The sequence below is a fragment of the Lissotriton vulgaris genome, chromosome 5 (genome assembly GCF_964263255.1).
Source record: "Lissotriton vulgaris chromosome 5, aLisVul1.2, whole genome shotgun sequence".
NCBI classification, from domain to species: Eukaryota; Metazoa; Chordata; class Amphibia; order Caudata; family Salamandridae; genus Lissotriton; species Lissotriton vulgaris.
Window position 1 is genome coordinate 938558957 of NC_141693.1, and position 15168 is coordinate 938574124.

Here is a 15168-nt window from a genome sequence, read left to right on the forward strand (position 1 = left end):
TTTGCAATTTTTTTTGCAATTTATTTTGTAGTGGACCAAGCCAGACCACTGGCGGTTCCGCTTGAAGCCCTATGTGAAGCTACGGCTCAAGACAATGTCCTCCAAAAGGTAATGCGCCGACTGCAGACCAACCGGTGGCACCACGATGACATAGACGACGGGGACGATCCCCACACCAAACAAGAAATGCAGGCGTTTAGACATGTGAGCGAGGAACTGTCAGCCACTTCAGAGGGGCTCCTACTGAGGGACCAACGGATTGTCATTCCCATGCATCTACGTCAGGGCGTCATCAATCTGGCGCATGAGGGCCATTGTGGAGTGGTAGCTACCAAAAGGGGGCTCAGAGAGAGAGTATGGTTCCCGCTACTAGATCAGATGGTCGAACTCACGTTAAAAGACTGTCCTCAGTGCCAACTTGTGAGTCAAGGAGATCCTCCAGCTCCTCTTCAAATGTCCAAGTTGCCCAGTGGTGTATGGCAAGAACTTGCCCTGGTCTTTTATGGACCCCTTCAGTCAGGGAAATACGTCCTCGTGATAATGGATGAGTACTCTAGATTTCCCATAGCACAGTTCGTGCCATCCACAAATGCCACCAGCACGATTGCTGTGCTGGATGAAGTCTTCCCTGCGTGGGGTGTCCCGAAGGAAGTCAAAACTGATAACGGACCGCCATTCAATGGACATGATTTCGGAGAATATGCAAAACACCTCAACTTCAGGCATCCTAAAATTACTCCCTTATGGCCTCAAGCCAATGGAATGGTGGAGAGGCTCATGGCTACGTTAAAAAAGATATTCCAGCAAGCCACACTAAAAAAAAAGACTTCCAAGCTGCTCTAAATGAGGTTCTGAGAGCCTATCGGACAACACCCCATGCCACTACTGGGAAATGTCCTGCCACCCTCATGTTGGGACGACCGATCAGGACACGGATACCCACCTGGGAAGGTGCCTTAGGGCCGGTATCACTAAAAGATGTACACCAGGAAGTAGTGGTTGCCGAGCGTGAACGCAAGTGCAAAATGAAATCGTACGCTGACGAGCGGCGGAGAGCAAGGGCTCCATCCCCCCATGAAGGAGACTGGGTATTGGTCAAACAGGAACAACAGAAGAAAACAGACTGCAAATTCCGAGCTGAACCTTTGATGGTGACACAGCAAAAGGGTACCATGATAACAGCTGAGTCAGAAAATAAGAGAATCACACAGAACATCTCACATTTTCAAAGGTGTGCTCCGACAGTTAAAGATATCCTCAACCAAGAGACTGAGCGACCGACAGCAGAGAGGCCTGAGCCCAGCTCGGCAGCCCAGACATCTGAGAACCAGATAGAAGCGGGCCCTGAAAGTGGAAACGTGCTTCTGAGGCCCAGACGAACTATTTGCCGACCCAAAAGGCTGATAGAAGAACTATAACCAAGTCAGACTTTGCCATTTATTTCTTTTGTTCACAAAGGGGGAGATGTAATGATGTATGTGCAGTCTAGTCGTTGCGGGTGGAGTTAGGGGAGGGAAAGGAAGAGGAGGATTAAGGGACAGGAAAGGGGCAGTTAGAGTGGGGACGTGGTCAGGAGTAGCAGCACTAATAAAGGCGCTCCTAAGTACACACAGTGTGTCTGTCATTTTTGGTAGCACGACGCTACACCTCCCTGAGCCGGACCCTTTTCAAAGCATACATGATCCCTCTAGCCAGCATTATCTACTCTCACAATATTAGAGTCCACTCCTATGCCAATGACACACAACTCATTCTCTCCCTCATGGACAAGATGAGCAGGGGTAGGATCAAATTCAATGCCACCATAACGGAAATCACCCACTCGATGAAGACCAACTGTCTAAAGCAGAACACTTACAAAACCAAAATTGTGACCTTCGCGAAAAGCGCATCACTATGGGACTCCACCTGGTGGCCAACAGCCACTGTCAATGCGAAGAACCTCGCAATCATCATCAGCAGCAAACTTGACATGACCGCTCAAGTCAATGCTATCACGCCTCCTACTTCCATACCCTAAAGATGCTTAGCAAGATTTTCAAATGCCTCCTAATCAGCACCCAGAAAACCATCATGCATGTTCAGGTCACAAGCAAGCTGGACTACTAGAACACCCTCTATGCAGTGAGCCCCAAAAAACGTACTGGTAGCATACAGACCATTCAGAACTCTGTGGCCAGAATCATTTTCAGTCTCCCACGCCATACTCACACCACACCTCATGTAGCTTCACTGGCTTTCCATTCACAAACTAGCAAAATTAAAAACTCCTCACCCACACATTCAAGCCACCATAGAACACTGGCCCAGCATACCTCAGCAATCACATCTGCTTTTGAGAAAGGAGATCCATTGGTCAAGCCTTCTCCTACATCGCTCCTCAAGCATGGAAGGACGTACAGGTGCACATAAAAGCCTCCTTCTCTCTTCTTGAATTCCGCAAGAAGCTGAATACCTCGCTTTTGAAGTCGTCCCACAAGGTCCTAGGTGTTGCCAGACTTACACATGTGCAGAACTAGTATACCCTCCCAGGTGATAGTATGCTCTACAAATCTGCTTAACATAACAATTGTGAAAAAATAAATGTAGTAGATTTTCACTACGAGGACATTTAAAACGTAAAAGTACATGCCCAACTTTTTAAATACAAGGCACCCTGCCTAATGGGCTGTTTAGAGCCAACCCTCCTACCCTAGGGGTAATAAAAGGGAGGTTTAGGCCTGGAAAAAGGATTATTTTGCTAGGTCGAATTTCAAGTTTAAAACTGCACACAGGCTATGATGCAGTCCTGAGGTACGTTTTGAAAGACTACTTAAATGGGTGTTTCAAGAAGTGCTGTGGACCCACTAGTTACTTTTCATATACAAGCCCTAGGTACATGTTGTATATCTTTACTAGTGCCAATTGGTTATAAGCCCATTTTACCATGTGTAGAGGACTGAGCACTTTAGCACTGGTTACTAGTGGTAAAGTGCACAAAGCCCCAAGGCTAACAAAAGCAAATTTCATGGAAAAGGAGGAGAAAAAGCAAAACATTTGGGAAAAGACTACCATAAGGGCTGTTATATTTAACATCCGGCGTACCTTAAGAATTTGAAATGGGGTCTACCTCTAAGTTTGGATATTCAGACAGTCCAGTCATCACTGATGAAGTGTAGAGTCCTTTTTCCTCACATCTCTCATATTTTCGCTTGTTTAGTTTGTCTTATTCCCCCGCCCCTTTCTAAGCAGTTAGAAGTAGCTGAAAAGTTCCTCAGAGCAATTTACACAAAAAGAAATAGATATCATAAATAAAGGACATCAAATCAATATATAGCCATAATGGAGTAGGGACATTCCTATAAGTTGATGCTCCATCCATATCATTTTCTTCATTTACAGAGATCCCCGTCCAACAAATGGTGCTTGGCATAAAAATATGGTACACAATTGCATTGAAAGTCACTTTTCACAACTTTTCTCCTGATGTACTGTTAAACCTTAATGATGCTTTGAATTTAAATGGTTGCAGGTATTTCATTATTTCCAATAAATAGTTTAATAATTTATAACAATAATCTGTTTAGTTCGTCCTTAACACCACAGTTTTGTAATTTATAATTACTTTAAATCACATTTTGTAAAATTCCACAATTTATTAATAATGGATTTATTAAACATAGTTTGATTAAAGTCTGATGCGATTGGAATCAAACTTGTGGCATAAGATCTCAGCAGTGATCACATAAGTCGCAGCTCAGGCTTTTATTAATAATAAGATAGCAATGTTTGCATAATGAAGCCCAATGAGTGTAGAGAGGGTTGTCTACTAATCCGAAAAACATTCAGGAGAAATGATAGTTTTCAGATTTTCATCTTTACAGTTTTCTGCCACTATTGACCCAAAAATATGGATAGATCCGTGACAAAGTCAGATTTTGTTATATCATAGTGTACACTCATGAACGCAGAGGAGGGGAAACAAGAGAGAGGGAATTCTTCTTAGCCCCTTAAGTTCTGCGTCGGGGCGTTGGCCGACGGCAGCACTACCTCCCCAGTGCTGCGCACGACCATTGGACGCCCATTCAGCACTAGTTCCAATGGACAGCGCAGCACTGGGGAGGGATGTTTGCGAGCATCTATGAGGTTAATCAGTGGGGCATTTGAAGAGTCCCAGTTTTTCCTAAAGGCAGATGTACCCAGCATCATCAGGGGCCAAAGCAGAAGATGTACTGGATCCCCTACAAAGTAACCTTCACCTTAGAGATTCTGCAGCCATTCTGCAACATAGTTACCTCATAAGCACTGTAGCAGACCAGAGCAAAGTCACCTTCAGAGTTATTCAAATATTTTGACCTTGATCAACATGAAGACATTTTTTTGTTCAATATTATTGCGTCCATTCAACAACTGTGCCAAATAACACAGAGAGCTCCAAGCAATGGTCCAAATCCACGTCGGGATTTCAATAGCTAAGCTTTATTCCAGATTCACACAGCAGCCGACGCGCGGTTCGCCCAGTAGGGCTTCCTCAAGGCTCCAAGATGAATATTTCTTTCTTTAATCTGATCAAAAGATCTCTTGTAAAAAATTATGGAGCTTCGTTGTAATCCTATCTCAAGGATTCAAGTGTGAACTATGAAGTGTGTGGTAACTGATCCAGTCACTATCAGTCTAAGCATGTATATTCCAAATTGTTTTAAAATGCAACTATCATCATTCCTAGGACCATGTTACGCCCTCACTGCTGTCCCGTGTCCCGACAGCTTGTCACCATATTTTTCCAGTGTTCCAATGCTGGAAAAATATGGTGACAAGCTGGCTGTCTCATTAACATTAGCTAGTGCTTAGTGCTGATAGTGGCCTCACTCATTTATGAAAAGTGGACATGGCCCTTGAGATTGCAGCCAAGCGTGGCATAACTGCTCAACCACACATCACTATCCCAAAACATGACTGTAGCACTGGCTTGCATCTTGCAACTGATCCTTCCGATTCACAAAGGAAAACTTATACTCCAGGTCTACGTTTACCTTTGTGAATTGGGACCTTAAACATCAGATTAAATTTACCTTTGTGAATTGGGCCCTTAGACTTCAGGTCTATGTTTACCTTTGTGAATTGGGCCCTCGTTGCTTTTTAATTGCAGCGGCCTGCTAGCCTGCTGCCAATATCTTTAGTCAGTTACGGGACCAGGGGAGCTTTCCAGCTAGGTCCCTGTGAAATGCGGGTAGGGACATAACATATACTGTGCAGGGCAGGACCCAACTCTTCAGAGGGCCCGTGCTGGTCCACGGTGCTTTGCATTTCTGTGAGGTGATGTGGTGGTGCGAGCCTATATAATTTTCTGGGTCCTCACCAAATTTTGAATGGTGCTCGACTCATTTCATAAAACTCCGCTATAGGGGTATAGGTCAGAAATTGGTATGGCATCAGTCCCCAAGGGTGTGTTGGGCACTCTGGACCCTATGTTGATGAATTGTCCATCCAACTGAGACAGAACAGTATTCTTGCTTTCATCAGACCTCTTGGCACCCTTGCTGCAGGCACCTTTGAATTTTAAAAATATTTACTGCTCCAACTTTTGAAACATTATACTATTTACATTATATAACATTTTGTCAATGCTGAGCTGCTCTAACTGATGCTGACCCTGCTTCATTCGTCCCTCTTTCTCCATCTCTCCTCACAAAATGAACTGTGAGAGCTGGACTGAGTCACCCTCGACAAGAATCTTGTTTCCTCCGGCCTGGCTGAGGCTTTGAAAATACTGTTCTAATTTTAAAAACTGATGGGTAGCTTTCCATCTTCCTAATTCCAGCAAAACAATTCTGCTCTGAAGGTCAGGCCATAAATACCCTGGTTTGTGTTTCATGTTTTATTGCCAATTTCCTCTTTTGAGGGCATCTCAAAATAACAAAATCTATAGACAAATATATTACCTGGGTAAACATGGAATAATGAACCATTTGAGTGAAAATGAGCATAACGTTTTCTTCATGTTAAACAACTGAAAGAACATAAAAATGAAAACCTAACCCACGGATCTGAGCAGTGCCAGTAATGGACTCTGGTAATTCCTTATAAAAGGAAAGCAAACGAGTGTTCTATTGATTGCAAAATGTTCGATTCAGTGGGGTGAAAAAGCTCCAAATCGTCAAGCAAATTGCTATAAGTAGGCATTCAAATTGTATGCTCTGCGAGAGGATAATGTAACATGCATGTCCTCAGTTATAGCTACTGGGCTATATCACAATACCTGTTGAAGCTGCAGCACCTCTGTGGCCAATGAGCATGGCTGGGGCTAAGAAACAATTTTTGCAATGGTAGTTAAGGCAGACAGACCTGTCTGTGATCCCCCATGGCCAATGAAACACAGAAGCTAGGTGGAAGATGTAGTTGTCTTTTAGAGTTAAGATCCTTTCTTGTACTCTGCATAAAGACAGGCCTATAATCTGTTTATAGCAAAATAATATGTTTGCATCTAACGACGAAAATTGGCCTCCTTAACTATTCCATTGGATTTCTTTGCCAATTAGTTTAAAAATTACAACAACCATTGACAATATCAAGAGGTCTGGCTTAAAGGAATGTTATATAGTAACGTGAAACATTACACATAGATAGCAAAGGATTTGATATGTATTTGTGTGGAAGCAAATAACTAAGAACAAGATTGGTGTAAGTTAAAAGGTCAGGTAATAGTTGCACTGTCAAGTAGAGACCTAAAACCCATGTAGGTTCATGACAGCCCTACTCCTATCTGTGCTGCTTCTAGAGAAAAACAACAACAAAAATATCTAGTTATCTAGGACACTTTAATAGCATTACAAATTCATGCGTGTGCCACTGAAAGTGCAAGCTGAGCAGCAGGATAAATAAACAAATGATCACTGCTGCATGGAGGGAAAGCACTTTTTTGTGGAAGCACACAGCTTCTGCTCAATAATATTATGTACTTATGGCCCTCAACAGGAGGGCAGAGCCAAAGCCCCTCTCTAGTGATGCTCACATAGGTGTCTGGCGAAAACTGCTCACATAGGTGTCTGCCTTTTAAGCATAGCCAGGAGTAGCAGTCGCTCCCCCTAGCCTCAGGGAGCATGAAGGAAGTCATAGGACCCTAAGATAGACAGGGTCCAAGGAGCCATGTTAACTTCTATAGTTTTCACTCCTTGCCCCAAACATAGGCCCTCGGTAGCAGATAAGAGAGAGTAGGGGATGAGGAGCAGGGCAACCCTCTGGGGTCAAGGGTGCATGGTGTCACTTCCACTAGCCCTGGCATTTTAATTTATGAGCATCCATATCCAAGCAATGACATTTATTAGAACATTAGGATGCTGGGAGCTTTGCTGAAGATAATGGAGTTGCTCAGGGCTAATAATGTCTGGTATAGGCCTTCTTCGCCAATATTTGTCAATCTGTTTTCCATTTTTAATTTTGGACATCCTGCCCTTCGTGGGACGAATGTCATATACTGGTCGTTAAATGCCATCTCCTTGGTTCTAGACCCTTGCCTGGAGCTCAGGCCTATAACTCAGTTTTAGAGCCATAGCAACCAGTGTAGCCCTGGGCAGTGGGCCATAAGACAATAATATATGACAACATTCAGGGCTTGATTATAGCACTAATAACAGTTTAAATATATAAAAGGAAGGGTCCCCACCTTACTCTTTTCCTGCTGCAGCTCAATTTGAATGTCTGTTAGTTTCGCCCTGAGCTCCTCGTTGGCGGCCTGCAGAGAAGCTAAAGCATCAGGTTTGTCTCCCTTGGCTCGGCTGCTGGCACCCTTCTTGGACATTGTGAGAAGGTGAGGCTGGCAGAGCAGACTCCCAAGCAGAGAGATCCTCCCGGTTCAAGGCTCCTCCTGGCGAGCACCTTCCTGCTACATTTTCTTGCTCATCTGAAAAAGAGGTAAATCACATTTCCTTTGAGACCTGCGTGTCTGAGATCAGCTTTTTCCAATACATGCTAAATACCTATACCATTGGTTTGCATGTTTTAAAATTTTTTTAAAAACGTGTAAAAGGGGTAAACAGAAAATACATCAGATCCTGGACAGGAAATGTACGTAGTTTTGAAAAATGTTGTTGGTCAACTCTTGAATATATAGGAGCGACTTGCATATTTAGTGAGTGGTGACGTAATCACTGTCAATGACAACTGTGTGCAGTTCACAGCAGATAAACACAGCAGAGATACCTCTTTTCGACTATCAGTCTCGTCATTTTAGCAATAAGCTTTATAAGGCATGTCCTTATTATATGATATGATGCACTGCAACATAGAAATGTACATGTATGTTTCTCTTCCACCATCATGTCCACACTCACTAGGAACCCATAAAATACACTGAGAATTAGAACAGAGTCCTTAGTGCTTGGATCTAGTGTCAGGAAGAGCTGGTTTAGAAAAATATTTACTTTTTTTGTACATTTATGGCTTACTACAGCCAAGATCAGACCCATTTTAGCATCAGCCTACATGATCTACATGAAGCAATTAGATGTCCTGGGGAAACGAGACACAGTTCCAGTAACACCCTCCCTCGTGTGTGCTCGTTATATTCGTTAATATAACATATACATGCGGCAGAGAAATTAACAGATCTGGATATTTTAGTGCACCTCACACAGATTGCTACAAAAGTCGCACCACTTTTTTCCTTGGCTTACTCCCAGAAATTGAGCTATAAATCACACATAAATCAAAAGTTACTTACAAGAAATGTGAATCAGGCCTATGTGCAGATCAACTATTGATACCAATTTTACGCAACATGAATGCAATGCTGGATTCAGTGTTTATTGCACTGTACCTCACTTGTGGATCACTGCTGGAGAGATGTTTAAAGGTTTGGGCAAAGTGGGCTCTGGCCCAGGGGCCCACCTTTATAACCAGCTCTGGTCTGCAGAGTCTTGCCCTGATGACCTTAAAAGAATTTTTAAATACCGTTTTCCTTATGTATTATTCTTAATGTGGGTGATATTTGAGATTCTATTACAGACACTTTGCAGAAAAATGTTGTGTTTATGTTTCATGTAACATTTATAAAAAAAAGTTTCTTTTAGATCAAAACAGAATCTCACATATGAGAAATGGGAGGTGTCACAGAGATTATTTGCAGTAATGTTAGTGAGCTGCTGTTGTGGTAAAATATTGAAAACACATGTCACTATACCTGAATATTAGATTTTAGCATTTGGAAAGTATGTATTTGCACAATCAGTGACCTTGCCAAAGAAGAAATGAAAGAGCTGCAATTGGATCATAATTTCAAAGCTGTTCTGAAGGGGCCCCCAATATACGTTTGCCCAGGGCCCCCAAAATTCTTAAGATGTCCCTGCCTACTGAATTTTATGATAGCAACTCCTTGCTTGACATAACCGGTATAATTACAGGGAGCCCGTCTTAGATCCTGGCAGGTGGACTGCCACCCCCCCCCCCCCCCCCACCCTCCCGCAGGCTGACAGAGCCACTGACCTCAGCCACCCTGACAGACTATCGCCCACTGAATTTTAAAATCCCTGCATGCCAGGCATTTGCTAATGTGTGGTGAATGCACTGCAGATAGAGAAGCATGCTTAACAAGCAGCAAGTTTTGTTGACCCGCCAGGAATATTTTTTGTTCTATTCAAGCAAACTCCCAAAAGGGGAGCTTGATTCAATAAAACAAAAAAGTGAGATGTTCAATGGAGTTTCTTTCCTTTGTTCCAGGGTCATTGTTAGTTATTATTACCTGGAAGAGCCATGCTTCCAATGGCCGACCTAGGCTGGGAAAATCAGTTATGGTTGTCCAGCCCTAAGTAGAATTGGGCCAAATTACTGTGCCTTGGTGAGCCAGTGAAGGTGGTGTGCCAGGTCAAGAATTTCTATAGCCAAAGCCTCTGAGGATTCACTAGCAAAATATGTGCTGGTCTTTCATCTCTAAATGAGACAAAGGAACAGACAGGGCAGTTATCATTGTTAGGCAGATCCCACATCTACAAACTTCTCAATAACGCATTATGTCCTTTTGGACTGTTTGGGCTTCCTATGGTCTATTGCTCTGTATATACCATTTTCAGCACAATGCTTTGTGATGGATGAACATCATCAGGATCCTAACTCCCTGCACCAGCTCCCGGGGACACTCTCTGTTTAGAAACAAAGCCTTCAATTTCTTCACACCACTATATTAGACCCTTTCCCTGTCTCCTCAGGTGGCCCCTGTGATCGTGGAGCGCTTTGCTTCTGACAATCCCTAAAACCGGATTGACATGGATGCTGATTGTTTCTGTGCTCCCCATTGTCCAGTGGAACTCTCTTCCTCCCTAATCCAGGATAAAAAGCAGCTTAAAAAAATTGCTGATCGCTAAATGACCTAGTCCACCCTAACCACACAAGGCACCATTTAAAAGCTTTTTATACTGCAAGTGTGATTTCCTCCTGATTTTAAGGGAGTGAGTAATTTGGACCTTATTTGCGTAAAAGTCACTGAAGTTAGAAATGGGATCTATAAAAATGTGTTGCTTAACCTAACATATTCTGGTATTTTCTCCTAGATAGATACCTAGTGGCAGTGATTGTCTACACTTGTAAAGAGAAGTGCTCCTCCAATCACATTATTTATCTTAAGCATGGTCACACATGCAGATTGCAATTATTCAGAGTGCAATTAATTTCACAGACACAAATCTAATTGAAGCATTTCGATTTTTCACAGTGATAATCACGTAAATATAGATGTCACTAAATTGATGTGACTATAATTACCAATGGAAAACGATAACTCTAACATAATTTCATGTCAGCTATTTATGGGCAGACAGTTAATTCTGTTCACGGAAGATTACATATTATTGATTCGCATAAGAAACGCAATAACCAAGGATGAGATTCTGAATCCAATCAAATGGGGGATAGGTCATTTAAATCTCTCTAAAACAGATAAAAATATAGCATCTGTCAACAACACGTCTAGCTTTTCCTGAATAATAATTACGTAAGTTAAACTCTTCCACACAACCCTGGGATATTAAATGTATGCACTATTTTGTAGATCTGATCAGAATGGCATTTCAACCCTATATATTTCATGCAATTGTTCTGTAGAAATGTAAATCTCAGTAGATCAAGGGCATGCCATAAAGAAAACACATTCATTTGACCTGAACATTCAGTGCTGTAGCATAAAAAAATGGAAGTCAAGCATATTTTCTATCAAATGTTCAACGAGGGAATGGTTTGGAACTGTCCAACATATAGTGTTTAAGGATGTAAAAAAAACTGTTTTTGAGTGTTCTCAGTATTCGTTTTTTAATAAAATAAGCAGCGTTTTCTGAACACTGAAAAACGTAACCGTATATGTGTTTGTTTAATATTCTGCCACAATCAGATTATGCAAGCAATATCCCAACTGGTGTTATTGTAGAAGACAATTAAACATGTATGCGTAAAGCATTCCGTGGACAGAAACAAGGAGACTCAATTTGTTTTGAAACGTGCACATGGCATCGTATAATTAAAGAAGAAAGTAAATTAGGATATACAGTTTTATCAGCACTGTTTGTAAACAAATAACAAAACAACCCGAATTGGACTTGGTGCTCGGCATGTGTAAGTGACACAAGAGGTGGCGACGCAAGTGACAATTGTGATCAGCAGGAACGGTGCATGGTGTCAAAGTGCTTGATATGTACAGTGAGTCGAGTGAACAATGTGGCTCCAAATGAATTACAATGCAAAAGTCTTGACAAACTTGATTGATTAATTTGAAGGAGCCACAATGGGGAATGCGCCATCATTGCACTGAACGGTCTACAACGTTTCAATCCTCTTTTTTCAGGATCATCTTCAGGACCGGGTTGTAAATGAAAACGGTGCTGGCTAGGGAAGCGATTCATGCAATGGGTGCCAGAAAACTTCTAATGGCGGTATTTCCACATGAGGGTTCAGAGGGCGATGTCTTGAATGAGTGGACTTTGGGCTGAATGCGCTGAGCGGCTTTGATTTGCCACGCCTGTGTGCAGAGTGCTGTTACCGGGGTATTCCACATAAGGGTCGACCGTTCAGCGATTGAGGGTCTGCTCTATAGAGAACATATGACGTGATCTGACGCAGGCAGATCAGAAGCATGTGTAACCGATGCACCTTTACAGGTACCAAGAAGGTCTGCTCATGATAGTAGACCAAGCATAGAGCATCTCCTCAGAAAAGAAACGGATATAAGAAAAGGCATCTCATGCAGTGTAGCACTGAATGTGAAATGACAACACACAGGCAAAGACAGAAATATAATAATTAATTATCTCAGTAACTGCCTATTAAAAGGGCAATCTGGATGAGTAAAGCACAGTAAAACAAGAATATAGTTTGTTGATTGACAGGATAAATATCAAAATACTCTGAGATGCTAAGTATGTATGCCTTATTAAAATGGAAAACAAACTCACGTTAAGAATCCCTGCAAATAACTGTGAACGAAGGCATGGAAGCCTGTAAAGGACAGCAGATGCCCCTTTCTACATTTCCATTCATTCCGTGTGAACCTTTGTTTTACATCATTCCATAGCCCTTCAAATAACAGCCAGGTTTTAAATTCGCTTGGAATGATTGACTTTGGGGAACACAAAGTCATCTTGTGGATCTCTGCTTCTAACAAGGCTGTACGACACAATTCTCAAAGGGGAAGCTATCACAAGGGGATAGCTCTCATTTGTGAATCAGTTACCACTCCAACTCAGGGACCTGTTACTGATCAATGGTTTGCAGCCATAATTGTGCTAACAAAGCACATACAATGGCATACTCCTTTGAAAACCAGAGGAGATCGCTCCTTTCATGCCCGCTCATATTTGCAATTGTGAAGTGGTTACAAAAATGAGTTTGCCAGATCAGAGTAACTTGGTACACTTCCAAAAAATTCTCATTCACAGTCGCAAAGCACATGATTTTTCAAATCACATTACTTACAACCTGAAAATAGTTGTGTACATTGGTCCCTTAATCTCCATAACACTGGGTTCTTGAAAACTGAGGGTTAAGATTTCTTTGTAGATCCATGGTGTGTCTGAGGTCACACCTAATGAACATATTGAACTAGAGTAACTTAGGGCCAGATGTAGGTAATTCATATTTACCGAATCTTAAATACCGAATTTTACCGATTCGGTATTTAAGAGTCGGTAAATATGAAGGGGGGAGATGTAGGTATTACATATTCTGTAAATACCGAATCGTTAAGATTCGGTATTTACCTAATCTGTAAATACCGAATCGGTATTGCCCATTGATTCCTATGGGCCTTAAAGCCCACAGGAATCAATGGGCTTACAGAATCGGTAAATACCGAATTTTGCAAGGGTGCAGGGGGTGTCACTTTGACACCCTCTGGCACCCCAAAAATAGGTATGTGCGCCATGTGGCACACAGACATGCCCTAAGGGCATGTCTGTCTGTCACATGGCTAGGTGTGCATGCACACATGTGCATGCACACCTGAATTCGGTATTTTAACACCCAATTGGATTGGGTGGTAAAATACAGAATTTGTAGGGCCTTTGGGACTCAGAAGAGTCCCACCTACATCTGGGAATTACCGAATCAGTAAAAATACCGATTCGGTATTTTACAGATTTGGTAAATTTACAGAATCTGTAAAATCTGGCCCCCTACATCTCAAGATGCCAAATAGCGGTCGGAAACGGACGAATTTGGCCGTTTCCAACCGGTATTTGCCACCTACATCAGGCCCCTAGAGCATAATTTAGATCTTGGCGGAGGGGAAGACTTAATTGTCATACGGCCACATGCATCAATGTTCCCGTTCGCGAATTCTTAATTGCGAAAATTAAGGAATCGCAATTAAGAATTCGCAAACGGCTATGCATTAAGAAATCACAATTTTTTTTGCGATTTCTTAATTTTCCTTAATTGCGATTCACAATTTGCGAATTGAAATTAATGAATCCCTTTTCATAGATTCCTATGGGCCTAGAGGCCCATAGGAATGAATTTGAAGGCATTCTCATTTTGCAATTCGCAATTAAGGAATCGCAAAATGAGAATGCAATTTCAAGGGTGCAGGGGGGGTCCAAAGGACAGCCCCGTGCAACCCTGAAATGTACCTTTAAGTACTTTTTACACACACACATGCCCCAAGGGCATGTGTGCGTGTAAAATAAAACTTTCAAAAATGCACATTTGTACATTTTTGAAAGTTATCGCAAATTACCATGAAGTTTAACTTCATGTTAATTTACCACTTCCTATTTGCGATTTAGCAATTTAAAAAAAATCATGCATTGCATTTTAGAAATCGCAAAATTGCGATTTCTTAAATTCAATCGCAATTTAAGAAATCGCAAATAAATTGCGATTTCTTAAATTGCGAAAAAAGCAAAAAAGCTTAATGCATCCCAAATCAATGAATTGCATTCGCAAACGGCCGAATTTTGCGATTTGCACCGTTTGCTAACGCAATTGAGTTTGATGCATGTGGGCATTACTCCTTCCACTGAAGTTGCTCAAAAGAGTTATCCAGGGTGGACATAGATCAATGAAGTGGTAAACCTTTGCCTGCACATGTGATCATAACCTATGAATGTTTTTCTATGGCTTCCACGCATAGCTTGTGTGGCTGATGGTTTGGATGCAATCCTTTGACTGTCATGGTGAGAAATTATTTTAAAAAACTACCTTGACAGGAATAAGAAGGCACCTTTCTGAAAAGTGCGTACAGTTATGGAATACCCACAATGGCAGAGAAATGTGAAGAGAGCTGGCACACCAGTATTTTTTCTGATTTGCGAACCCGAGTGCCTCTAAAATAATGTGGAAATAAAAAGAGGATCTGGATTTGTTTGCCAGTCCTGTTCCCAGATTTTGCATAGAAATACCAAGAGAGGAAAACAAGAGCAGCAGTCAACTCAAATGGGATGATTCTGGGCGCATTTATTAATCAGAATTATTTTGATCAAATCCCCAAATTGCATGCTTGTCATCAATGATGCCCTTTAACATATCATGTGTGATGTAATATGTGATGTCATAAGCAGTGCATGGTGGGGATCAACGCTATAGTTAGCTCAGTACTACTGTTGCCACTACATTTGAGTGTTTATTTGTGTTTTAAATGGTATTTTTTTAATCTATTTTCATCACCTAACTATAACATTCTTTACTGTTTATATTTTTCAGTAAATTTCTGGA

At 41.7% G+C, this 15168-nt stretch overlaps 1 protein-coding gene across 1 annotated transcript in view; it reads right to left on the minus strand.

Annotated features, from left to right (window-relative positions):
• JAKMIP3 (Janus kinase and microtubule interacting protein 3) overlaps window positions 1-15168 on the minus strand; it is a 776485-nt gene that overhangs the window by 478377 nt on the left and 282940 nt on the right. The window contains exon 2 of the mRNA XM_086922542.1: window positions 7643-7879. Coding sequence (XP_086778668.1) covers window positions 7643-7777 — 135 coding nt within the window. The 5' untranslated portion in view covers window positions 7778-7879. The remainder of the gene's footprint in view (window positions 1-7642; window positions 7880-15168) is intronic.